This window comes from Marmota marmota, unplaced genomic scaffold (assembly GCF_001458135.2).
Source record: "Marmota marmota marmota unplaced genomic scaffold, marMar, whole genome shotgun sequence".
Classification (NCBI taxonomy): domain Eukaryota; kingdom Metazoa; phylum Chordata; class Mammalia; order Rodentia; family Sciuridae; genus Marmota; species Marmota marmota.
In genome coordinates this window covers 8340047-8367902 of record NW_026000164.1, presented here as the reverse complement: position 1 = coordinate 8367902, position 27856 = coordinate 8340047, and the positions used below count along the sequence as shown (strand labels likewise).

The 27856-nt window shown below is 43.6% G+C and overlaps 1 protein-coding gene across 4 annotated transcripts in view; it reads right to left on the bottom strand.

Moving 5' to 3' along the window:
• Positions 1–1834: 1834 nt before the first annotated feature.
• The window catches only part of Tcaf1 (TRPM8 channel associated factor 1), a 45359-nt gene continuing 19337 nt past the window's right edge, over positions 1835–27856 (bottom strand). For 2 of the 4 annotated variants that reach the window (XM_015493736.2, XM_015493735.2), the window contains exons 2-9: positions 20847–21480; positions 9965–10959; positions 9586–9683; positions 8338–8551; positions 7799–8038; positions 6657–6994; positions 5002–5252; positions 1835–2231 (exon numbers count right to left, since the gene is read on the bottom strand). In XM_015493736.2, coding sequence (XP_015349222.1) covers positions 2222–2231; positions 5002–5252; positions 6657–6994; positions 7799–8038; positions 8338–8551; positions 9586–9683; positions 9965–10959; positions 20847–21466 — 2766 coding nt within the window. In that variant the 5' untranslated portion in view covers positions 21467–21480 and the 3' untranslated portion in view covers positions 1835–2221. Of the gene's footprint in view, positions 2232–4975; positions 5253–6656; positions 6995–7798; positions 8039–8337; positions 8552–9585; positions 9684–9964; positions 10960–20846; positions 21481–27224; positions 27403–27856 lie in introns of those variants that run through there. The other 2 variants (XM_015493737.2, XM_015493734.2) reach the window with 2 other exon arrangements.

Genomic DNA, 27856 nt, shown 5'->3' with positions numbered 1-27856 from the left:
ATCGATGCACTAATTGTCTATTTTTTGTTCTATTAATTGAATACCTTATCTTTTTACCCCCACTTTGAACATATAAGTAGCCCTAAACGTCCTTTCTACTTTTCTTTCCTCAGCTAATTCTCGACCTCTTTCTGGTTTCTTTTACCCTAATTTGTCAGCATTACATTTAGCTTTAGTTCTGAATAAAAACACTTCAGCCATTTTTACAACTTTGTCAGATAGTTGATCAGAACACTGAAGACAATAAATGGCATCTCCAAGATTTGGGGTACGAAAATACTTTATACTGAGAGCCAAGTAGCAGCCAGGCTGTCTTTTCACCACACCCCTAATGTCATGGTGCCTGGATCACTGGAAAGGAAACATACCTACCGTCAATGTCAACTCAAGTCTTCTTCCACACTTTGAGTAACCAAAATCATGCCCCATTTTATTTTGCTTCATAATTGGACTGGAATTTCTTGACATTTTCGATTCAACTTTCTTTTTTGTTGACTAAAGACTGTGTTTCTTCTCAAACATTCCAGCTTCTCAATGATACTACCTATGGCCCTGAATGCACATTCTCCATAGAGACGAAGACTATGCACTCTCCCCCAAAAAGGGTCTGCTGGACAACTGTCACTCAGAGAGACGTCCTTCCAGATGACCATCACTCTAGAGTGAGACATCCTTCCAGGTGACCATCATTCTAGAGAGAGACGTCCTTCTAGATGAACGTCACTCTAGAGTGAGACATCCTTCCAGGTGACCATCACTCTAGACGTCCTTCCAGATGAACATCACTCTAGAGTGAGACATCTTGGGGTGAGGTCCATATGGATCCTATTTCATCTTCTTTCCTGGGTTTCATCATTTTTTTCTGGGAAACTTCCTCAAGGTACTTCCTCAGGGAGGGTAAAAGAAGGTAGACTTTGAAACTTGCATGCCAGAACATGTCTTCATGTTGGTGTTCTTCTTGACCGCCTGCCTTCTACGGAATTCCCAAAACCAATGTTTTCCAGAAGTTGTGTGAAAACATTGTTCCCATGACTTCTTGCATTCAGGGTCCCTGATGAAAACTCTGCTGTCAGTCTATTTCTCATCCGATTTTAGCTGAACTAATTTTAGTTTTTTTCTCCTTGGACACATTTCTTAATAATCCAAAATTCTGGAAGGCTGTCTAGGTGTAGATAGAACTGGGGTTCCTCAACCTGTTTTTCTACTCTTCAATTCTTTCTCTGTGTTCTCCCTTCTAGGAATGGCTAGTGGTTGATATTGATTGTCTAGGTCTCTTTCCTTCCTTCATATTTTCTCTTTCTTTTTGCTCTACATCTGGGGAGACCCTCAACTTCACTTTCCAGCCTGTCCACGGAGGACTTTTCAGTCTTATTTTGCTTTCAAGGGGCTTTTGTTATCCACAGCTTTCCCTTTCTTCGCAGTGTCCCGTTACCATTTTACAAATGCACCTCTAATCTCTCTGAAGATAGGGTGTGGACTTTCAGTTATTCTTTCCCTCCGGAGTTCATAATGCGTTCAACACCCCTAATTCTACATGGTTATTTTTCTTATGTTTCGTCCCTGCTCTTGCCTCCTGCCCTCTGTGTGTGGGATTTCCTAGCTAAAAGTTCACATCCCAGAATCAATATTAACTACTGACTTTGGTAGGCGTCGGTGGGTTTCCTCTGCTGTCATGTGGACAGGTCTGTTTCTCCGGCTGCTTCTCTGCATGGAAGCCCTGGGCTCTTGGGTAGCGGTCTCAACTTTCCGAAGAAAATTAGCTGATTTAGGCTGGCAGGGGGTGGGGGGGCACTTGTTTCCACAAAAAGAGCGATTTTATTTGGAGCACCGACTCTTACCTCTCCTCAGGCAGTTTATTCAATTTCTTTATACAAACAACAATGACAACAACAACAACGAGGAATCTTTAACTGGCACTGACAGCAGGCGCCTGTGTTCTGTGCACGGGGGTGGGGGATAGGGGGGTGGGGGGTGGGGAGGGGGGTCAGTTATACAGCGGGTACAGTTCTTCAGTTGAGGGACTCCTTTGATGCTCGAGTCTCTTTGGGGTCATGTTGCTCAGATCAGCTTCTGTTCTGTCTGAAAGGTACCTTCGCTCTCATCAAGCGGCTTCCACTTTTTCTCTTCCAGAAAGGTGTTGAGATCATCTTCACGTATCACCAAATGCCTTTGTCTTTGCCGAGATGTGCCGGTTCTCTCTTCCCGTCTCTTGACTTCAATTTCAGTGGGGCCTGGGGAAGGAGGGGAGGTAAACTGACATGTTCAGTCCATCATCTTAAGTTGCAAGTCCCATTGGAGGCTTCAGACAGGGGAGTAACATGGATAACTCTGTATTTTTAAAAGATCCCCGGGGCTTTACCGCTAAACTTAAAGAGGGCAAGGACAGATACAATTTTATTCCACAAGACTGGGCATCTAATTTTCTCACTGAGAATATGCAGTGTGGGAGACTTTGGGGAGTAAGGCATGTTATCAAAATAGCCCATCACTCAAAATCCAATAAACTAGAGTCTGCTCTCCGGGGACCCAGGGGACAGTGACTGAAACTTGAAAAACCTTGAACCTGAAAGACTTGCTGGGTCCACAACACTCACCCAGCCCCCTGGAAAGTGCCTCGGGAGGAGGCTACCTTAAGTCCTTCCTTTGTGCTGGCATTGGGGATCAACAAAGGAACCTCTGTTCTTATAAAATTAGATGAGGAGTACAGAAGCCAAAGCTCTAGTAAGTAGGGACAGAACTCCCTCTGTTGGCTGGTTGGCTTCTTTATTTACTCACTCATTTGGCCCTTCAGCACTGTAGTTATGAACCCCCCATTCTGTAATCAGAATGCCTGGGTTCGAATCCCAGTTCTACCACTTGTTAGCAGTATAGCTTTAGATAATTTACTGAATCTCCATAATATTCAGTTCTCTCATTCATCAGATGGGAGTGATAATAGTTTCCATCTCATAAAATTATGGTGAGGATTAAGTGAAACAATCTGTAAAAAAGAACTAGTAGTACAGTACCTGGCACACAGTCAACACCTGACAGTCCACAGCAGTTATTTAAAATGTAGAATGAATATTCAGGTTTGAAGGACCTGGACCATGGATATTCATGGAATAAGGAGAAGTAATTCTAGGAGGGAGAAGTGGAATGAAATCCAGAGGAAAGCAGGGTGTAGGTCAAATATTATTTTCTACACAGCCACCCATTTACCAACTAAGTCAATGGAAGGGTCCATTAAAATAAAGGTGAGCCAAATAAAGGAAAACTGTCTGGATATGCACATCGGCCTTGGAGACCAGAAAGCTATAAAAAAATGGGAAGTTCTGAACAAAACTAGAAGTAAACAGGAGACTCTATGAACGTATGCTATTTAAAGAAGCTGGATGAGCTCTATCTAGTTGTCTTGTTCCAAAGTGATGTTTTGTAGGCATGTGTGGTAGGTAACTCCACAGTGACTGTCTAATTAGTGCCACCGGGGACATATGAACTCCACCGGAGGCTGATGCCTACTGTTTACTAAGGACAAACACCATCATGGAATTGTTTTGTTTTCAAGACATTCACTTTTGATTTAATCAAAAAAGGGGATTTGACTCCTTTTAAAAATTCCTTTGGTTCCTTTCTTTTCCTGAAAAATAGAACTGAGTAAAAAGACTTCACTGTTAGTAGTTTTAAAAGAGACCATTGTGAATTGAGAGTCCTTCCTTGGGATTCATAAATCAATGTACCACAAGCCTTTCAGAGGTTGGTGTATAAAACATAGAATAAGATAGAATAGATAATAATTACATACCAAATATCTTAAAATGCCAGAGGAAAGGATTTTGAATGACCATGAAGGAATGATAGACATTTGAGGCAACAGATACGTTCACCTCATTTAAATGCACACTACATACATATATTGCAATCATGCAGGATACATCATTAATACTATAATTTTTATATTTTTATGCATCTGTTAAAAATTATGACTGTATTTACAAACTTCATCTAAACTGAAGTCTATTCCTAAAATAATTATAAAATAATCAGTGAGCTAATTATATAATAACAATGGCAATTGACGTTCTCTCTAAACCTACTAGCTGCCAGGTACTGTTCTAATGACTTTTAGAGTCAGGGAAAACTGAATCCTCACAATAATTCTGTGAAATAGGTCCCATTTTATGGGAGGAAACTGAGTCACAGAGAAGGTAAGAAAACTGCCAGGAACAACAGATGGAAGATCTAGAATTTGAACACAAGGAGTCTACTAGTTGGAATGATGATTGTAACCACTAAGCTATGGGCAGAGAATGGGAAGCAGTGAACTCACTATTCTGCACACAAGTCCCTTAAATGGCATGCATTATATAGATTACAAGACTTCACAATTATCACTTCATGACAACCCCTGTGAGGCAGGGACTTTTATCCCCATTTCATACACAGGGAAATGGGAATGCAGGGTCAAATGACTTTCCCAAGAGCAAACCCTAGCTCTGGCTCTTCCTGTTATACCAGACTGCGTTTAAAGTGCTTTGACAACTATGCAGGACACAAAATACATGAGTCGTCAGAGAGCTGTCTAGCTGTCGTGGTGGATTTGTGCAGTAACCTTCTATCACCAGATTTTTAGAACAACTAATAAAAAAATAAAAGCCCAGAGAGAGTCCGAAGGATGTCAAAGTAAGAACCACTATCGATGGGCTATGGCCATATACCAAGGGCCAGTCTAGAAACTGGTGCCCAAGCTCTCAGATCCGGGCTGATAGCAGTCAGGAGGGAATCTGACAACTGAGAGCAGAGGAGCAGAATCATGGACAGGAGGCCTTGTTCGAGACATTCTGACTTCACTTTTGCTGTGTTCTTAACCCACTTCCTACAGACAGAAGTCAGTAATGAGATACGGCAGTGAGCTAAGAGGACAAGGCCAGAACCCTAGCAGACAGAGGTAGAGGACTGAACCCCCACCTCTGCCTACCTCCCCAAACCTCTCTACCTGCCACCTCGATGGGCACTCCTTACATCTGTGTGAGGAGGTATAATTTCATAATATTTTCCTTCCATTCAGGCAGATAGGCCAGGCTGGTAGCCACTTCCTTCTGGATGGGCCAGGCCCAGGCCTCAAAGAATGGAGCCAGGTTCTTCTGCACTTGGTGGGAGAACATCTTGACCCAGAGATTCATTTTGTCGACATTGTCTGTGGGCAGGTTGGTCTGGTTCCTGTACTCTGTGAAGAGACGGATGAATGGCTCCCAGCCAAAGGCTTCCTGGAGCTAGAAAGAGAAAGAAGAAACCAGGTGAGACGTCTAACCTACAGAAAGAGGGCCCCGCAAACAACACAAGTGTAATGTGCTTAACTCCCTGAGCACGGGCTTCAGGTCCACCCCTGGCCTTCCCTCCTGTTCTACACACTGCCCTCATGTCCTGTTCTCCCACTTTCTGATCTTAAGAAGGGCCTTGGGGCAGACAGCAGGCAGACATGGCTGTGGTGATCGCTGCAATAATTAAAATTGATGTTTTCTACCAATATCATTATTCACCTGACTCACAAGATCACGAAAATAACGATGGGATGTTATACAGGGCCTTAAAACCGACCCAAGTGGACCCATCCTTGATATCTTTCCTAGTTACAAGGTGAAACTCCAGCAATTGGGAAACTCCCACCCCTATGCTGCAATCCTCAATAATCACAGGTCTATGTCAGCTCACAAGGCTACCAAAATGGCCTTTGGGGGCAGGGGGAGTGACTCAGGTAGAAGTGGGAGACCACACGTAGTCTAGTCAGCCAGAACTAAGAAGTCATAGTTTTAGAAATAGGCAGCCATCCCAAGGCCATGCCTAGAGTCCATGCTAGCCAGGATTTCAGAGTTTTTGAGCACACAGGCCCTTGGTCAGTTCCCTAGACTGACTTAACTTTACTTCATGGACGAGGAACGTTTGCTCCTGAACCTAACAACAAAGTGAAAATAGAGCCTCCCTGATGATTTCACACCATTGCCCTGGCAGTGAGAACGAGCAGAGAGGAACTTGAGCAGGTGGAAGAACCAGAATAGAGCAGGCCTGGCCTGACCCAAGGCGATGCCACGCCCCACTGCGAGCCAGGAACTGATCCAGGCACTGGGGGCAGCGGTCTAGGGCATGGAGCATTCAGAGGCAAAGCTGACCTCCGTAACCAGTGAGGTTTGCAGCGTGGATTGCCTATTGAGGTGGGGTCTGAGGCACAGCCAGGTCATAATGAGGAGAGGGTACGCTCAATGAGGGGAAGACAGGTGTTCATAACCTGGAGTAGTACGTGAATGGGGTGGTTTGGTGCTAGCTGTTTGGTAGAAAGTTTGGCTTCGATTGAGGGTCTGTCTGCCTTTAAGACCAGAGAGAAAGAGAGTATATTTTTATAGTACTGTGTTTGCCTCCAAGGGTTTTAAGATTTCTCACCTCTCTTGGGGTGCAGCTGAGGCTACTAAGTCCACTCTAGGGTCATGCAAAGTGAGGCCCTAAGAGGCTTCACCCAATAGGGCCTTTACATTTGGTCTTGTCTGCGTCTCCCTCGGCTGAGTGTGGGAGACAGATGCAGTGGGGGTCTCCTGGGTGGCTAGAAGATCATCTAACACTTGGCCCTGTTGGTCCTCACAGCGAGAGGCTCCCTCCCATTGCTCTCCCCGACCTCCTGTCTATACCTGTAAATACGTCTCCAGTGCGGTCCATGCATTCCAGTTTTTCACATTGGGTCCCTTGCCCAGGTAGATTCGGACACGCTTCTCCCGAACTGGGGGCCACAGGGCAATATTGGCACGGCCTCGAGGAATGCCCAGGACTGTTTCATGCACATAAACACACCACAGGTTGCAGGTGGCCTCGGTGGTGTGCGGTGGGAACTCCCACTCCTGCCGCTGCTGGTTGCGGCCCAGCTCGTGCACGGGGCCCCACAGCCCCTTGGTTCTGATGAGCTTCTCATTGATGAGCTCCTGCACGGACTCCAGATGGCACATGATGGGGTACCCAGCATGCATCCAGCCTGGGAAATACAGGAGGGGAGAGGAAGGGTTAGGGTCCTCCTATACACCTGGTGAAACTTCACAAGAATCAGTAGCCCCAGGCTACCTCCCACACCCTACTGCTCAGGAGGCCACTCCAAGCCCAGACCCTCCAGGCTCTCCTTCTCAAGGCCTCGCTCTGTGCGAATGCTCTCATTGCACTCTGACTTGCAGGGCCACAGGAGGGGGCGTGGGTTGTAGGGAGCCATTCGTGCCACCATTGCAGTTTTCTGTTTTTATGAGGATGCCTTACCCATGTGTCTCATTTTTTTTTTTTTTATAATTCAGAACTCTTTGAAGGTGGTTTCCCCTCCCATTATCAGATACAGGGTGGCCCACATTGACACTACTTTACACTGGTGATTTATTCATCCCAAGAAAATGAGGGTCTAGAGAAATTTCTTCGGTTCTTTGAGGTCTAGACATTCCCTGTTCCATTTTCTGGGCTCCGTCACCCATAGGCAAAGGAGTCTTCATTCAGTGTCTCTCAGTGACTCTGAGCTAATTCAAGGTCCTCTGCTGTCTCTACCCACTTCTTGATGTCTCCATTTGGACACTTGTGAAGGATCAGGTAGCATCCCTTGATATCTCTGATGACATCTCTTGACATGCTGATGGACATGGCTATTTATTTCTTACATAACCTTTTCCCTATCTATTTAAATAGCAGGAAGTATGTCTACATGTCTTGCTAGCAAAGCATGTGTACCCTCCTGGCTGCCTGCTGCATGGCTATGGAAAGAAAGGCACTTTGTGTCTGTGTGCAGAGGGATCAGGGCACCCACCAACTGAGATCTGCACGTCAGCGACAATCCTCTGAGGCAGACGTAAGGGAAAGGGTTCGGCTCCCAGTCGTGCCACTGCCTGCATCACCTCATCCCAGAGGCGGAGCAGTGGCTCAGGGTTCTCCAGAGCACGTAGATTTGCAGTTGGCACCGTCAGGATAATGTTGTCCGTGGCCAGCTCTCCCCAGGGACCTGGATTCTCCTGGATACGCCTCTTCCACTCCTCCTGGGATGTCTCCCCTAGAAGAGAGGCCAGGGGGGCTTGGAACATGCTTTCCCAAATACCTTAAGTCAAAACATCCAACTCAGACCCCAGGAGGGGAACGACAAGACCATGAGCAATACATCCCTCCTCTTTATCCTGTAAAGTCCCCATGGATTGGTGTGGTGTTTATCTCCTGGCCCCAGAGCAGAATCTAAGGAGGCCACCCTCCTTCCCACCAGGCTGTGTCTCTCTCTCCTACATCAAACAGCCCTCAAGCCCCTCCTCGTCCCAGCCCTCCACCTCCCTCGGGATGCACCCCACAGCTTCCACTCACCCAGCTTGTAGTAGGGAGCATGCACAGCTCCCTTAACGGTGATGGGCACAGAACCCAGTTTGCTGCTCTGAGGCACAATGATATAGAGGAGGCCACCCCAGAGGCAGGTGATAGACTTTGTGGGTTTGTCCAAGCAGCACCGGTTAATCACCAGGGGGCCTCGGAACAGCTTGCTGGCCCTGGTCAGGTCATCCGTGTGGCAGCCAATCTGGATCTGAAGCAGAGAAATCCCCCCAACAGAGTCACCACAGGGCATGGGTGGGTGACAGGAGAGAGTACAGGAGGCGGAGGCTCAGGAAGGTCATAGGGCCACGACCCCACGTACCATCAATGAGTTGTCAGAGAGCCCATGAAATCACAGCCCTCCGCAGGTCATATGGACTAATTATGGGTGAATTATTCTTGTGAGGGATTCCAATATCTCTACAGTGGGTCGTGCAGAATCATTAACATAAGGAGCAGCAGGTGTAACCAGTAAGGTAAATTCCAAGGAGCGCTGACTCCACCAATGGTCCCTTAGTGTCTTTTTAAGAGAGTCCTAGGTTGCAGATTCTGCAGTGGTGGACCTGACACTGATGAGTGGAGGGCACCCTGTGTTTTTCAGTGGGATCCCGCTGATGAAGTGGAGGGTTGGTTCAGTCCTGCCCCTCTCTCCAAGGCCCCCCTTCCTGGGAAGGTGAAATGACTCCTGTACCTGGTGATCATGGGATTGTTTCCCTGGTTTATGCTAAAAAAGTGCCAGGATAGGAAGGGCATAGACTAGGCTCCACCAGCCAATGGTCGTCTGGGGAGGTAGAGCAAGATGGGGTATCTGCATGTGGAAGTGAAAAAGCAGACCATGGACTCCAGCAATCAAGATACCACCTTTGGTGTTATGGGGAAGAAGCCAGGGTGAGAGGGCGCTTGTGCTACAACCAGAGAAATATATGGGCATAGAAAGTGAACTGAGATTTATTCAATCCCTGTGGAGGGGTAGGTTAACTTCCGTTTGATGCCTCTATTCCTCCCTCTCTGACACAAGTCAAAAGGACAATACTTAAGAACCAGCAGTTGGCTAGTTTTGAGTCCTGAGCTCTGAAACGTTTCAATCTATATTTTGTCTGCAATGCAGTTGGCTTATCCTTATAATGTGGGTATAGATCCATGACTTGTATTGCCAGTAGGGTTTTATGAGGATCAAATAAAATACTAGTGGGGAAGGCAAGAGTCTTGGTTGCATGTTATGTGGTGGGCAGGGCGTGGCCTCACCTTCAGATCTGCAGAGGCAGCAGATTCCGGCAATGAGACTTCTATGATTTGCCTTCCAGGTATGTAAAGCCCGGTGCTCATCCAGCAGTATCGGGTGCCTGCCAAAAGCACAGAAGGGCATACTTTATCCCTCCTCCATGACTCCACCCGACCTGGCACTCCACAGATCCTTCAAGAGCTCTGCCCACCCTTTCCCTTCTGTGCTACCCTGACCGATCTCTTCCAAACAGCACTGCAAGCCTCAGCCCCTGTCTTCTCCAAAGTAAATGGCAAAGGATAGAGACAATCATCTGCAGAAGTCAGACCCTCAAAATGAAGTGCTGCAATCACATGCCCCAATCCCAGCAGTTCCCAAGTTGCTCCCACGCTCATTCCATACCTGGATTGGTACAGTTGACCTCCACGGTGATGGGAGACTCGGAAGGGCGCAGATAGGGGCTGCTGTACATGTCTTCAATTTCCGGGACTAACAGAGAGAGGTCGCTTCCAGAGTGGGCCAGGCCAGTGGCCAGGGAAAGCATGGCCCCCCTGCAGCAGTCATTGATAACGGGGTTCTCTCGGGTGGCTACGGGGAGCCGATAGCGACTGAGCAGCTTCCTCAGGAGTCGGTGCACGGACATGTAGGCAGGGATCTCTTCTGCAGGGATCTGGAGGAAGGCTGCACCGTCTGGGCCCAGCTTGGCCAGCCAGCCCTTCTCCACATTCCCTCTCTTTCTGCCCATTATAACCTGGAACTCAGCCAGGGTGGAACGGAAGTGATAGGTCCTTATCCCTGCTTTAGGGGTACGGAAGGGCCCTGGATTGAGGCTTTGGCTTGTGATGCTGATGCCAAAGGGGTTGAGGAGGAGGTTTCCAGGGAATCGAGCCAAAGGGGACACCCCTGGGTTCTTGAAGGCCCACCACCAGGCTTGGGCTCCAACAAACAGCCCGCCGCCCTCTGCTACAAACTCCTGCAGCTCCTTGACCCCCACTTCACTCACAGGCTCAAAGCAATAGACACTCGCGTCACTGGTGAGATTGGGCTCAATGCTGGTGTCTATGCCCCCCACTGCAAGCAGGCCGCTCAGCGTTCTCAGCTCTGTCTGCACCACGATCTTGCCTCTGCGGCCCCCATCCAGCCAGCGGACAGCATTGAGCAGAAAGGGGCCCAGTTTCCCCACTGTGAATAACACCTTATGGCCAGTCACAACCACCCGGCCCCGGCCATAGCGGGCAGCTGCTATCACACAGCCATGGTAGGAATCTAACCCCAGGGGAAAGGCTAAGGCCCCGTGCACTAGCAGCTGGGATGGGAAGCAGTCGGAGTTGCTGATGTCCAGCTCTGAAATCCCATGCAGGAGCTCGTCTCTGTCCTCGGAGAGGTCATCTTCACAACTGCAAAAGACACACACACTCTGGATTAGAGGAAGGCCCTGCACAAGGCTTCCGAGCAGCGCCTGAGCACAGCAGGGCTGGAGACCTGTTGCCTTTGCTCATATTGATACTTTAGGTCCTGCAGGAGAGTTAGGAGAACAGAGTGGGCAGATCTCACCTCCCTGGGTGTGTAGATGTGTTAGAGGGAGGACAGAACGACTTGGCATGAATTCTGCTCTGCACAAACTCTGCACAAGTTCTCTAAAGGAACATTGCAAAGGAAATCCTGAGATGCTTACTGAATACTCTACCTTAAGTATTCTAGATTGAAGTTCATGTTTATTTCAGCACTTTATATGTCATATACAAAACTAATGGGAAATCGTGTTTCTAGTCTTATAAGGAGTCTTCTTTATATATTTTATACACTGTTCTCCAGATAAAGTCTACAGAAAGCCAAACTCATGTTGCCTGTGAAGAATCATTACTATCTCAAATGGTGGAACAGGAGAGTTCACTGGCCTTAACTCCAGTGAGCCCCTCTGTCACCTGACCCATGAGGACTTGATGGTCTTCACCTGGAATGGCACCCCATCATTGCCTGCCCAACAGCAGTGACACATTCTAGAGGGTTTTGCTTAGCACCATGGGTTTACTTTCAGTGGCTCAGGATACCCATAAGCCCAAAGTGGGAGATGGAGACATGGGCACTTAGTGGGATTATCAGGGATAGAGTGACCTCTGTAAGCATAAGATCCCAGAGCTGGTTCTGGCATTGTGTTAGGTAGAGCTATGCCAATTGGCAGAAGGCAGCTTTTAGGAAACATCAAAAAACAGAGGTCAGTCAACAACATATTCACAGTGTTTGTGCTGTTCTTTCTGTGGATGGCAGAGCTCTAACTGATGGGAGAACCATGGTCCTCACAGCAGATCCTTTACAGAAGATAAAGGTATCACCCTACAATTTGGAGATGACACTCCCTCTCCTTGAAACACTAGCCATTAAAATCGTCAACTAGTTCTTCTTGCTCTGATTCCAGGCTGACCAAATATCCTATGACTATAATCTTGCTTCCCATGTCCACATGCCTAATGACAGTAGAAGTCATTAGCTAGGCCAAATAGAATATTCTGGTTCTTTGACATTTATTTTTCTCAAGCAACACCTAGACAGTCTATCCTTAATTTGATAATTATATAAAAAAAATGAGACTTTAAAAAAAATAGTACTTTAAATATGTATACAAAATTAAATGGAAAATGTCTTAATCTCATGAGGACTTCTATTTATAAATTTCATGCAATTAATTTTTTTAATAAATGAAGTCAGTGAAAAGCTGGGGTTTTGTGGTCCAGATTAATGTATGAGCATCAGAATCTCTCCACTAGCCATCAGGACAAGATGAGAAATACTGAACCTGCAAAGCTAAGACTCAGACCCCACGTCCTTGGAATTTCATCTAGACAAGAGAGCACTATCTGAGGTTCAGTGCTGAGCCAGGGGACACCCTCGGAGACACGGGTCTGTTGACTGCCGTAGCCATGCTTACATACAGGGGGAGCTAAACAATAACTCTATGGTTTAAAAAGTTTCAATGGGGTTTTCTCTTTCTCACAGTGGGGTACTGATGGAGCATATAAAGTGGATGGAATCCGATGGATCAGAGATTCTTGAGAACAGAAGAATCTGGAGCTGCATGTGTGTGAAAGAGGAGACCAAGAACAGGAAATGACCAGGACGATCATTTGCACTGAGGGAGGAAATGCACTGCAAAAACCAATGATGGTCAATCTAGACTTTCAATTCTATTCAAAACTTAAATAGGAAATAATCCTCAAACACTTGTTGACAACTAAAAGCATGAAACAGAAGCACCAAACTGATGACAGAAAATCAACCTCCAAGGAAACAGTGATCCGGGAGAGGGAGGCTCTAAAGATGTGTGGTTTATCATTGGTGAATTTTAAGAAGATATGTTACATAAAAAAGTGACAGGCTAGTATAAAAAGTTTCTAATTATGATAAAAATGAACTACCAAATCAATAATCTCCGTTTTAACACAGGGGAAGAAGATAAGTCTTGGCCTAGTTAACTACTGTGAATAAGTAAAGGAGAAAGTTGAGTAAAGTGAATCTTCAGAGAGCAGTTCTATAGGCCAAAAAGATGATTATCAGAAAGAAAATATGGTATATATAAACAATGGAATATTACTCAGCCATAAATAAGAATGAAATTATAGCATTTGTCAGTAAATAGATGGAACTGGAGATTATCATGCTAAGTAAAATAAGCCAGTCCCCCAAAACCAAAGGCAGAATGTTCTCTCTGATATGTGGATGCTAACCCACAACAAGGGAGGGGAGGTTAGAAGTTCACTGGACTAGACAAAGGGAAATGAAGGGAAGGGAGGATGGCTGGTAAGAGGAAAGACAGTGGAATGAATCAGGCATGTCTTTCCTATCTTCACATATAAATACATGATCAGTGTAACTCCACATCAAGTACAACCACAGTAGTGGAATCCTAATTGAAACAAGCTGTACTTATTCAATGCATGTATAATATTTCAAATTACACTCTGCTGTCATGTAAAAAAAAAAAAAGATGATTATCTGAAAAGAGTTAAGAAGTCCACATCAGAAGATCCAGCACCTAGCTGGCAGGAATTTCAAACAGAAAGAACAGAGAGAAACAAGAAGAAACCCGCACAAAATGAGGAGCATTTCCTTAGACTGCAAACAGACTGGAAAGTCACTGACGGAATGCAGAGCAGGGGAAGCGAAAGCATCCCGCCAGTTACAGGAAACTTGTGAACTCCACATGTAAAGAAAAAACCTTAAAGGATCCCACAAAGGAAGACAAACGACCCACAAATACATAAACATTTCAACGACGTAAGACTTCTATCTGAGCACACGAGGATACTAAAAATACCACATAGGAAACTTTGACAAAAACATGATTTGAGCTTAGGTTGTAAGTCCAGAAAAACAAAAATGAGTACCATAGAGGAATAAGTTGGCTACAAAAACCTGCAGTGGCAGGGATGGAGTAAGATTGATCACTAATGCTGGAAACCGCTGATCAAGGCCTGGACACCCACGGTAAGTTAGTAGAGACAGATGAGAAAAACAAAGCGAACTAGAAAAAAAAAAAAAGTCAAACAAAAGTAGTAAAAATGCCAGTTGAAACCAAATGCCACACACCAAATGTGAATTTTAAAAATAAAAACATACAAGTTGCTAGAAGAAAATAGGTAATTTTAAAAATAATATGGCTGTGGGGAAGCTTGCTAACTATGACTCAAAATCAGATGTAACAGTAAAAAGATTGATAAGATCAACTAGTTATAGATAAACATTTTTGGCAAAAATATGAAACATTTAAAAAATCAAATGTGATACAAATCGCAAATACAGGGATAATATTCTTAGTATGCAAAAAAAAAAAGTCATAAAATGGAGAGAACACCAAGAACTCAACAAGAAAAATGATCAAAATGAACAGGCAGTTCACAAATAACAAACAATAAGTGGCCTTTAGACCCCCCAAAAGATAACCAATAAAATTACTCCTTATAAGAATAATGCAAATTAGGGCTAGGTGGTGGCTCAGCGGTAGAGCACACGCCTAGCAGATGCGAGGCCCTGGGTTCGATCCTCAGCACCACATTAAAAAAAAAATAAATAAAATTAAGGTATTGTGCCCAACTAAAAAAAAAATAAATATTTTTTTTAAAATAATGCAAACTAAAACTATATTGGAATACTCTTTCCTGGCCATCAAAATTAGCAAAAACACAAGTCAGACAGCTGTGCTACTGGGCATCTGTGGAGGTACAGGCATGTCCTCACATGGCTGATGGGAATTCCAAATGGCACAAACCTGAATGGAGAAGACTGGAAATTTCTAACGAAGTATACATACATTTACTCTACCAGTAAAATAATGACCCCAAAAGTATAGCGCCTACAGAGTACAAAAACATATGCAGAGTTGTTAACTTCAACACTATTTATAACAGCAAAATGTTGAAAACAACTTAAATGCCCACTTATTAGAGACTGGCTGAATAAAGTGTGGTATATACGTGGAGTTCAACACTATGTGGCTATAGTAAAAAATGAGGAAAACTTCAACGTGTTGTCAAGAATGATGACGACCATATATTAATAGAAAAAAGAAGGCAGGCATGAAGGCACATGCCTGTAGTTCCAGCTAATCTGGAGGTTTCAGTGGAAGGATCACTTAAGCCCAGGGATTTGAGACCAGTCTGGGCAACACAGTGAGACCCTCATCTCAAACAAACAAACAACAATAACAAAAAAAGAAAAAGAAAGAAAAAAAAAGGAAGGAAAAACCATACATACAACACACAAAAATTAACTCAAAACAGGTTCAAGACCTAGCCTGAAACTATAAAATTTCTAAAATAAAACAGGGGAAAAGCTACTTGAAGATAGCCTTATCAGCGACTTTTTAAGTATCACACAAAAACTCAGGCAGTAAAAGCAAAAAATAAGCAAATGAGGGTACCTCCAACGAACATGTTTCCCCATAGCCAAAGACACAATCAACAGAGTGAAAAGTCACCAATGTTTATGGAGAAAATATGTGTAGATCATATATCTGCAAGGGGTTAATATCCAGAATATATAATGAAGTCACACAACTCAATATCAAAAATAAAATAACCACACTGAAACATGGGCAAAGCACCTGAATTGGCATTTTTAGACAAATATAAATGTAAAAAAAAAAAAAAAAAAACAACCCCAAAACAAATAGTCAACGCATTTCTGAAAAGCTGGTCAACATCACTAATCGCCAAGGAAATGGAAACTGAAACCACAATGATATGTCTCCTTGTACTTGCTAGAGTAGCTATCATCAAAAAGTCAAGAGATAACAAGAGTTATCGGGTATGGAGTAAGAGGAATTTGTGTATGCTGTTGGTGGGAATGTAACTTGGTACCGCCTTGACAGAAAACAACTTGGAGGTTCCTTGAAAAATTAAAAATAGAACTAACACATGACCCAGCAATCCTTCTGCTGGGCATCCGCCAAAAGCAAATGGAATCAGCAACTTGTAGAGATAGCTGCACTCTAAAGCTCATTGCATTGTTCATTTTCCACAAAAGCCAAGAAATGGAGATGATCTGAATGTTCATCAGTGTTTTAACGCCATTTTGAACACACACAATTTCCATCACCCCCAAAATGTACTATTTGCCCTGTTACGTTCAATCCAGCCTAATGCACCTTCTATACATATGGATTGATTGGGATTTCACATGCATGTAACCATAAACATGTACTCTCTGAGCTCAGCTACTTTCACTGAGGACAGTTTTTTAAGAACCCGTACAGATTGTTGAGTCTTATCAGTCATTCGCCCCTTTACTGCTGAGTAGGTTGCTCTTCTGTGGATATTCCATAATTTACTTATCCATTCTTCTGATGATGGAAATTTAGGTAGCCTCCTGTTTGGGACCTGCTGTCATGAATGTTGATGTATAAGTTTTGGCATGGACATGTTTCATCACTCATGGACACTCAGGGATGAGTTGGCTGAGTTGAGTGCTAAATGCCCCTGAACTTTGTAAAAGATTGTTAAGTCATTTTCCAAAGTCATTGTGTCATTTGATGTCCCCAGTGGCTATATATAAAAATGCCAGCTGCTCCACATTCTTGTCAATACTTGGCACAGTGAATCTTTAATTTTAGCTATTTTTTGATGTTAGAGGTGTGTGATATTTCACTGTGATTTAAATTTACATTTTCCTAATGACCTCTGTTTTTGAGAAACACTTCATGGGCTTTGGTTTCTCCTCTATCATCTTTTGTGAAGGAAGTTAAGTATTTTGCTTTTTTCTTTAACTGTCTTATTATTATTGGGATTAAGAGTTCTCTATGTACACTGAATGCAAGTCCACATTCCTTTTGTGGCCATGTATGTTTTTGTCTTGTGTTGTCAATCTTTACCTACTCAGGGGCAGATACTTTCTTCTATGCTGTCGTTTAGGAAGTTTATGAATTTTTGTTTTTGCATTCAGGTCTAGATCTATTTCTAGGTATTTGTTTTGCATGGAGAGGGGTAAGGGTCAGAATTAGTTTTGTTCCCTTCTAACACTGTCCAGTTTTTTCAGAACAATATGTTGAAAAGACTATCCTTTCCTCATTGAATTACCTTGGTCACCTCATCAAAAAAAATTGATCATGAATTTAAAAATTCATCTCTGAACTATCCAGCGTGTTTCTTACTCTTATGCCAATATCATAGTGTTTTGATTACTTCAACTTAATAGAAGTTTTGAAATCAGGTAGTATAGATCATCTTTGTTCTTCATTTGCAAAGTAAGTTTGGTTGTTTTAGTTCCTTTTCATTTGTATTTTAATTTTAATTTGAATACTGCATGCTTTCGCTTAGAAACAGGAAAAAAAGAAAGATTGGAACTGCATTGAGAATATAGGTCATTTTGGAAAAACTGACTTCAAGAATATTGAGTGTTCTGATCCATTAGCACAGTGCATTTCACAACTTCCTTGTTTCATTTAATTTCTCTTGGTAATATTTCGTAGCTTTCAATTTACAGGTTTTGTTAAAAATTAACCCTTAGTGCCTCATAGTTTGGGGTTCTATTTTAAATGATGATGTATTTTAAGATCAATTACCAATTGTTAGTTGCTAGTATAAAATGTAATTGATTTTCTGTGTGGCATAGCAGTTTTTCTGTACTTGTTTTTAAATAACTTTTTATACCCATGATCACATTTTATGCAAATACTTCTAGGGATAAAATAACTCCACTCTAGAAAATCCTTTGCTGAACTTATGTTCAAGTGAATCTTGTCACTTACAAATCTTCTAAATTCCCCAAATAGTTTTTTTTTTTGTCTCTTTTTAATTTTGTTCCTTTTTTTTTCTTTTGCAGTAATGTAAATAGAACCCAAAGCCTTTACAACTGAGATACATATGCAGCCATTTTTAACTTTTTATTTTGAGTTAGGTCTAAGTTGCTCAGGCTGGACTCAAACATGCAATCTTCCTGCCTGAGCCTCCTGAATTGCTGGGATTATAGGTATGTGCACTGCTGTAATTTGTTTTCTAACAGGACAGGTCAAAGTTTTCCCGTTTCTTTCACTCAGTGTTCTAGGAAATCTACAGTATCCCCAACCCCATCCATGATTTTGCTTTCTACACTTTCACTTACCTGCAGGTAACTGCAGTCCAAAAATATTAAATGGAAAACTTTAGAAATAAATAATTCAAAAGTATTAAATTGTGCACCATTATGAGTAGCATGATAAAATTTCAAACCATTCTGCTCTCTGTGGGTTATGAATCATCTTTGTCTGGTGTATTCCTGCTATACCCACCAATAGCCTCTTACTAGCCATCTTGGTTATCAGATTGACTGTTGCAATACTTCTGTGCGTTCAAGTGACCCTTACACGGTAATACTATGTACCAGTACCCTCGTCACTCACCTTACTTCATCTCATCACAAAGGCACTGTATTATCTCAAATCATCACAAGAAGAAATGTGAATACAGTACAACAAGATATTATGAGAGAGACATCATTCACATAACTTTTTACTATGTATTTTATGCTTCCTTATTTCATTATTAACTGTTATTATTCTTTTATTGTGCCTATACATTAAACTTTATTAATGGTATTTATGTATAGGAAAAAGCATTGTATAAATACAACTTAGTACTATCTGGTTTTATGAATCCACTGGGGATCTTGGAATGTAAGCCTCATAGATAAGGAGCAACTATTGCAGTGTGAAGTAAAACAAACAAAATACTCTCTCTCTCTCACTCTCTCTCACACACTCTCTCTCTCTCACACACACACACACACACACACACACACACTTATTTCTTATTTTCCAGTCTGTGTACCTTCTTTTTCTTGCCTTATTGCATTGGCTACTACTTTTAGTGAAATGTTGAAGAGAAGGATGAGAGCAGGTATCCTTCCTTGCCTTCCCTCATTCTAGGGGGAAAGAATGCAGTATTTCACCATTAAGAATGCCTTTACCTAGATGCCACTTAACAGATTGAAGTTCCTTTTTTTAGTTGAAATTACGTTATGATTCTGTATTAAATTTTGTCAATTTTTTTGATACATTAATTGAAATGACATGGTTTTCTTTTTTTTTCTATTAATATGGTAAATTAACTTTGTTTTTTAATATTAAACCAGCTATCTATGTGCAATATAGATGTACTTGGTTATGATCTATTATCATTTTCATATATTGTTATATTCTATCTATGGTATTATTAAGAACGTGCATCCATATTCAAGAGGGATATTGTTCTGAAGTTTTGTTTCTTTTTCTTAAAATGTCTTTCTATGGTTTTAGTATCATAGAAGTGCTAGTTTAATAAATCAATTTTTGGAAAATTTTCTTCCTCTTCAATTTTTTTGGAAGAGTTTGTATGTAGCATTGCTATTATTTGTTTCTTGAATGTTTGGTAAAATAATTTGTAAAACTATTGGGTTTTATTCATGTTGTTGCTGGTTTTAAATAAAATTTTTATTTTTGAAATTAAAAAAATTGAAAATTTGCAAATATAGTACAAGAGAGCTTTTATGTGCCTTTGACACAGTTTTCTGTAATGTTCCTATTATATAGCCATGGTATGCTGCTAAGAGGTTAACACTGGTCAAATACTACTAACTAAACTCCAGAATTTATATAAATTTCACCTGTTTTTCCACTAATGTCTTCTAGAATCCAATCTAGGATGCCACACTGCACTTAGTGTTGGGATATTTAATTATAATTCAACTTACGTATTTTATATTTGCTCTTGTGCCAATTTTGGTAATTTGTGTCTGTCAGGAAATCTGTCCATTTTATCTTAGTTGTCAAATTTATTGGCATAAAGTTGTAGTAAACTTTATTATCCTTTTAATGACTTTACAATCTGTACTAATGTTTTATTCTCCATCCCTGAAATTCAAAATTTGTGTTATTATGTCTTTTTTGTTGTGTTAGATAATCTAGAGGTTAATCACGTTTGCTGATTTTTTTCAACTAATAACTTTCGGTTTTACTAATTTACTCTCTATTCACTATACATCTAACTTCTAACTAGCAATGCCCTCCAAGGGTGTGCAGATCCTAAATAAACTCATAAATACCTGCCCAGATATTATTTTCAAACTATGTAGGGAATCACATTTATCTTTGAGATGCTCAATTTTTAAAACTCTGAAATCTCCTTGTAATCTGGAAGTTAAAAAGGACGACTGTGGAAAATATCCATGTGCTTTGTTCTGAGGATGCAGAGAATTTTAACGTACTATAGGTGTTGCGCATTCTCCATTACCTGGGCCTTCGCCCTCAGAGGTAAAATTCCTTCCTAAGTTCAACACTTAGCATACTGTACCATCATTTTTGCTGTCCTCACTTCTGAATCCTCACTTCCTATTTCCATCCTAAGCACATCTGACTTCCCATTTCCATCCTTCCTACTGCTCTCTAGACTTTGGCCTATAGGGTCCTTCCCATTTTCCTTTTCCTCACATTTCCACTGAAGGACACCTTCTCCCATGAGCCTCCTGGGTTAAGTCCTCCATAAATTTATGGAGGACTCCAGGGGCTGGTAACCTGGACCCTGGGGGATATAATGGCCAATACAGAGTTCCTCCCATCAAACATCTAAGTGGTCTGGCCTGGGAAGGTAGAAGCATTGAGGACCTTGTCCCTCCCATGATAAGGACTGTTTTAAAAACTGAGCTGGGGTTGGTGGATGTGGCGATGTGGATCCACATCTGAGTACCGATTTTCTTCCATGAGGCTGGAGGCACGCAGAAGATAAGAGCCACATCTGCTTCTTAACTTGAGGCCAACTCCACTCTGGGGTAAGGTACTCACCTCACTAAGACCGGGATCTTGGGCATCTTCTTGGAGACTTTAAAGAAACTTGTGTCCCCTTTATTGTCAGTGAAGTATACCCCAGCCACGCTGGTCACCAGGTTCCCAGGGAACATGAACAGAACCCTTTCATCATCGCCCTGGTTGGCCCAATCCCAGGCTTGGCCTCCCATGAGCAAGCCCCCTCCTCTCTTCATGAACTGGACCAGCTTTTCAGTCATGGTTTCGTTGTAGGCATCGATACAGTAAACTCCCAGGGAGTCATTCACCTCTGGCTCAATCTTTGCCTCCACTCCAGAGCCCTCGAGGATTTTGAGCAAAGGTGCCAGTGATGGGTGCACACCAATGGGAGCCCCAGGGGAAGAGCAAAGCCACCCCACAGCGTTGAGGAGAAAGGGGGTGAGCTGGGCTTCCACCAAGTAGTCCTCATGGGACAGGACCACGAGGCGGCCTCGACCATAGGAGGAGGCAGCAATGAGGACCTGGCCCATGTCATTCACCATCACGGGAAAGGAGGCCTCTCCAATAAGCAGCAGTTCACATGGGACGGCATCTTCAGGGAGATCCCAACTTGTGACTCCATTCATAAGGGCCTCAAAGGCAGCAGAGGGAGTCGCCATGGCTCTGTTGGTTTCTGCAGAGAAGAAAACAAAGGCTCAGCTTGGTGGAGAATGGGCAAACATGCAAACAAACAAAAACCAGCAGAGCGTTCTCTCTTCTACTAACTGGGGCAATTCTCCCAACCCTGAGGACGAGTCTATTCCAACCACCAAGGGACTCGAGCTCTGAGTGTCTGCTGTCCAGGGGAACCCCTGTGTCCCGTCCTCTTTAGACTCTTATGGTCAGGATTGGAGAGTCTGACACTTTTCTACCATAAAACAAAACAACAATAACAACAACAAAAAAGGAGGGATGAAGGTGGAATTGTGTTCCTCAAAGAGGTATTTTGAGATCCTACTTCTTTGTATCTATGGATGTGACTTTATTTGGAAATAGGCTTCTGCAGGTGTAATCACATAACCACAGTAAGATGAGGTCATACTGGATTAAGGTGGGCCTTGTCCAATAACCAATATTATACAAAGAGGAAATTTGGTCACAGACTGATGAAGATAACAGGGAAGGATGCTGAGGAGAGGGAGGCGTAGGGTGGAGTGATGTGTCTACAAGGCATGGAATAACAAGGACTGCGGGCAAAACCCAGACCTAAAAGGAACCCACACTGCTGACCCTGGATCTGAACTCGTAAGTGTGAGTGAATAAAATCCTTTCACTTTAAGCCAGCCTATTTGTTGTCATCTGATATGGCAGCCTCTGGGACTAATACCCTGGTGCCACATGCTGTCCCCAGATGCCCATTCTGCTTTCTTGGGCCCCACCCTGATTTTGTTAATCTCAGCTCGGTGAAGTTATAACTGAAGTATGAACAGTCTGGGCTCCTAGAGAAAGCTGTTCATTGGGCAAAGTCTCAGGCTGCATCAGCAGGAAGCAGAAGCCCTCTGGGGCTTCAATGAAAGCCCCAGACAGCCAGGAACAACACGTTCTGAAATGATGACAGATTTTTACTTGCACTGGGACACAGCTGAGGGAAGTAAGTGTCTGTGGATGTGAACATAGTGTCCTCGGCTTCTTCACCATGAGCTCTGCCTCCAGGATGGTCCACAGTCTGACTTCTGCTGCATGCACTTGATTGAGACTGACCTCCAAAACCAGATGCCTCCATTATCAGGACACCTCGGGCTTCATGTCTTCACTGACCACTCAGTGGCAGTGCACATGGTGGCTCTTCCTATCCATGAGGCTCACCATACCCTAAGCGTGGCCCAGGCAGCCTCTTTTTTTATCTTCAAACCCTGAGACCACTTAACTTTCTCTCCTTTATCTCCTCTTGGTATATGTGAGTCCTAAAGTTTGTTTGTCTTTTGTTTTCATCTTTATTCTACTATTTTTATGTCTCTTATCAGAGAATATGCTGCCTATCTTGATCCATTTTGTGTACCTATAACAGAACACCTGAGGCTGAAAATTTATAAAGAACAACGATCTATTTCTTAGAATCATAGAGGTTGGGAAGTGCAAGATTGAGAGGCCCACATCTGGAGAGGGCCTTCATGCCACATTATCCCATGCTGGAAGGCAGAAGGGCAGAGAACACGTGTGAAAGAGTGAGGAAGGGGATTGAAGTCATCGTTTTATCAGAGACCCACTGCCGGGACAATTCCATGACCCACTACCTTGATAATGGCATTGATCTACTCCCAAGGGCAGAGCCACTGGCAATTAAGATTACAACACACCAACACTGAAGGACCCATTTAAACCGTAACAGTGACTTTCAAGGTAATGTGCAAAATGATGACAAGCTCAGGAGTTAAGGCTGTCTGGATTTATGTTTCATGTATTATCAACTGTGAGATCCCAGCAACAGAACTCAGACATAGTCTCTGCAGTCATTATGTAGGAATGATCCCATAATCACATAAGGTTTTCCTGAGGATTAAAGGAAAAACAAAGGTCAAACACCCTTTCCCATAACATTTCCATATATATAGACCACTTGGTTAAGAGTAAATCATTCAAGTATATGAATAATAGGGGATTTTTGTAAAGTAAAAAAAAATAATGTTAGGTTTTACAAACAACAAATTTTTATTGATTCTGATCTTATAGTTTTCCTGGGTTTCAGTTCATATTAAGACTAATGTTAACGCTGGTGCTAATGATTCTCATGTTTATTTCCCAAGTATCTTGATGGGTCCTCAACAAGTCCTTGGCCTGGGCACAGTGTCTTCCACAGTCATGGATAAAACGGCCTTGGTCTCAAGGTGACTAATAAGTTCAAGACCCAGAATGAATGCACTCCATAGCCATTTATCACTGGTCTTCAACACTAAAGAAGTCAAATTTATTATTTCCCTCAACAATAGCTGTTCTAAGTTTCACAAGCATCAACTACCTTCCTATCTCAAAGAACTACTGTGAAGATATGGCCAATCAACACAGGGTTAATAAGAAGCTTTCCCCTTCCCTGCCCATCCTGGGCCCACAAATGATCAGGAGAGTAAACCACAGAGCACAGAATGTCCCTTCTTCCTGTCCTTCTCAAATCCAGCAGGTCAATATCCTAACGTCCTTTCTGAGCATACTGCCATTAGCCTAGTTCAGGTCCTCACTGATTCACGTCTGGAATAAACCAATCCAGCTTCTACTTCACTAGGATCTGTTCCTACTTCATTCTTTTAAACCCCATCTAATCATATCATTGACCTGAAGGAAAAACCACAGAACTTCTCTGGTGTCCACAGGGGAAAATCTGACTCCCTTCTCCTGGTCTGGGAGGCCACCGCACCTGGCAACTCCTTAAGTTTTCCAGCTTTATCTCCTGTCCCTGCTCCTGTAGCTTCCAGACTGTCTGGCGCCCCTGGACAGGGCCTGCTTCCATTTCAGATTCTCTTTCCATTCTCCTTCCTTCCCGTCCCCTCTCCCACATCCTTCTATCTACAGAAATACCACCTTTCTAAGTGAATGTGTGCCTAGAGGATAAAATTTAAATGACCCCGTCTATGAAGCAGTGCTCAATATCACTAATCAAGCAATGAAAGATATACTGCATATTATCCTTGAGATTGTCAATAAATAATTAGATAGATAAAAAAAAAACTAGGAGAAAGAGAAGGAGACACAGAAAAGAAGGTGAAGAAGATGAGGGCTACTAACAATGTATACTGGTGGAAGGGATCTGGGGACACTATAGCTATCTGAGCAATGACCAAGAATGTCGGCACTCTTGAAAGTGACTGACAGTGGCAACTTGTACTCAAAGGCGAACCTATTCTTCAACATAGCGATTCCTCTTCTAGAAAGTTTTTACAGAAATTGACAGCATTGAAGACAAATGCTCAAGGTGCTACTGCCACATGAAACTACAAATATAGACGGAAAAATGAAGAACCAAGTGGAAATGAAGTGGACCAAGAGGATAGAAGCATTCCTTGAGTGTTGGGTTTTTACATACAGAGAAAATTTATGGTGGCCACATTTGAATGCACTACCCTTGACCGCATTAGGAAGGGAAAAAGTGAATAGTTTTTTTCATCTTTGTACAAGTCTGAATCTTTTGAAATGCTGTATATGTTATTATTACAAGTACAAAGAATACTGAGATAATATAAGTTCAACCAAGCAAGTAAACATATATTAAATGACTAAGTATGTAAAAGATTAGGTAGATTGATCAAGTGATCCTATCTTACTGGCCCTAAAAGTCTTCTTTTGCCTCCTGTCTGGTTGTCCATCTGCCCACATGTATCTCTGATTCCCTCTTCTCTGAGGGTTCCTTGAACTCTGTAGCCAGTTTTGTTATTACTTTAACCAGCTATCAGTGAACATAACATTTGGTTTTGAACCAAACGCTCTGTCTTTGTGCCTGAATTCTTGTTTGTTCTCCCAGGGGGAGTGACCTAGCTTCTGCTTTCTCTCTGGGTCCACTTTTGCCCCTTCTGGCTTGCTACAATTGAAGCCGCTGTCCAAAGCAAAAGACACCCAGGCAAATCTGTAACTCAGGGAGAGAACAGATTTTCTACTCCTACCATAAAGTACTCCACAGGATGCAAACAGGGTTTTCCCTGCGAGAAATGTATGGAAGGGAAGATGGGGCTATGCCCTTTACTGTAGCTGATTTTAGATACTGATATGCACAGTGCCTGAGGTCATAAAACACAGTTTATTCTTTGAATTCTCCAGGAGAATGAACAGGTGTTCTGTGGATGGGTGATTGAATGATGGATTTGAAGGTAAGGGCAATCACAGGACCACTTCTTCAGTAAACAGCTTGAACTTCAAAACTCATTAACAGCGCACACACACACACACACACACACACACACACAATTCTTTGTTTTTTCTTCTTCATGCCATTTTCTTCTATAAACCTTTATTTCTTTTTCCTTATAAACCTTATATCTTTTTCACTGTCTATGAACTTCGACTAAGCCAGAATTGGAGCTAAATCTTATTTAATTTTAACTTGAAATTTCTTTTTGTTTAATTCATGCATATAAAATATGGAATGTTCATGGAAGGATAGAGAAGTTCAAATAATAATAATTTAAAAATTTTAAAATTAAGTAAAATTGCATATACTTACCATGCTGCTTAAAAATAAAAAACGCACAACCCCCCNCCCCCCCCCCCCCCATACCTTTGTTAGTATCTCTGAAACCTCTCTAGTGGGCCTCCTCATTCAATCCTTCCCCACTACCATAGTAGTAAAGCTTCAAAACTTCTCTTTTTTCTATTTCCCTTACTCCCTGTCTTTCACTCATATTTGCTCACTTCCGCTGGGTGACTTTCAGGAGAGCTACATAATCGAGGAGCCCTTGCCCACAGCAAGAAGACCCTTTTCTTTCTTTCCTCCTTTCCTATTTTTTTTTGCCCCCGCCCCCTCCCCCGCCCCCGCGCACTCGCTAGCGCGCAATCTCTCCCTCCCCCGCTCTCTCCCTGCTGGTCTCCATCTCTCCCCATTTCTCCTACGCCTTGGTCTGCTAGCCTCACAGGATTTCTTTCAAAGGAACAATGTGTGAGAAAGGTCCTCCAGATCTCCCAAAGGCTGTCAGTAATAAGCTTGGAGTCCGGTGCCGGCTCCCCTCTCCCCTCCTTAGCTCCCAGGCCCAGAGCCAGTCTGCATAGAGCGAGTGGGTGACGTCAGAAGTGGAGCAGAGGGGGCCTGGGGCGGGGGCGGGGGTGGGGGGCGGCCAGCCGGGGAGGAGGGTAGCGCTGGGTTGGCAGAGAATTCTCCAGGCAGGGGACACCGCAGTCTGTGCATGAGGTGGGGTATCTCACCAGGATCCCCTCCTCCGCCCCACCCTCCCACACACGTCTCCAGGGGACATTTCAAGCGGGTGAAAGATCTCAGTCTTAGAGACCTTGTTTGCAAAGGTCAAAGCGCAGTAGGGCAGGATGATGCTCCATCACCAGCTACCTGTGTGGTCCTGAGCAAGCCCTGCCTCCACCCTGGCCTTCGGCATTCTCCAGGTATTCTCAACGCGTAAAGCCCGTTCGGTGCCAGGCCTGTCTGAAGTCGACCACACAAAGCAGGCGCACGCCAGCATCAATGTCAGAACCCGCGGAGCGGGGCACTGCGGCACGGGGTGCACAGCCGAGAGCAGGGAAAATCGCCCCCAGAAACAGGGACCCTCAGCGCCGGGAGCCTCCGTCCCGACTAGGGCACACCCGGGCCCCCGCGCGCCTCTGTAGGTCGGCCAGCTACCCCAGCGCGGCCCCCGGTCCTCGGGCCTCGTCCGCCTTCATCACCCGGGCGGAGGCCACCGCCACCAGCCCCTTCCCCGGCCCGCGAGGCTTTCCGATGGGCCCACTCACCAGGTCACCCTGCAGTTTCCACAGCTGGGAGGGGGCAGGGCCTGGCGCTTAGAGGGACTCAGGTTCGGAGGGGAAGGGGCTCCCTGCAGAGCACTGACCGCACGAACGATCCGTGAGCTGGGATCCTGATCCAGGAGATCGGAGTGGGAGGGGAGGAGCGGCTCCCGACGAGTCTCCTCCTCCCCACTTCCTCCCGGGCAGGAGTGGGAGACCAAGGGGGCGGCGCTTGGCAGGGGACAGCGCTTCTTTGTGTCGCCGGGCCTGGCGGCTCGGCATTGCGGCAGATTAGGGACGCCCAGCGGTCCCATCCTAGGAGCGAGGACGGCCGTTTTTATTAAAGACAAACTTCTCTAGTTTATTTCTATTTATTAGGAAAAAGATGGACAAATTATGGGACCTACGCTCTACGAACTACAATTCTTACTAAGAGTTTAAATCTAGTATTGGGGGAATGCACCTTGACACATTGGAAAAGGAAAAATACAAATGTACAAATTGTTAAATACGCTTTCGATTTTATAATGGGAAAAATGAAACTATGTATATATTCGTATTATGGCGGGGAAGGATACATGTTTACCAGTTAATAATTTTTAGCCTGAGAAATAGGAGAAAGGCAACTTTTTACATAA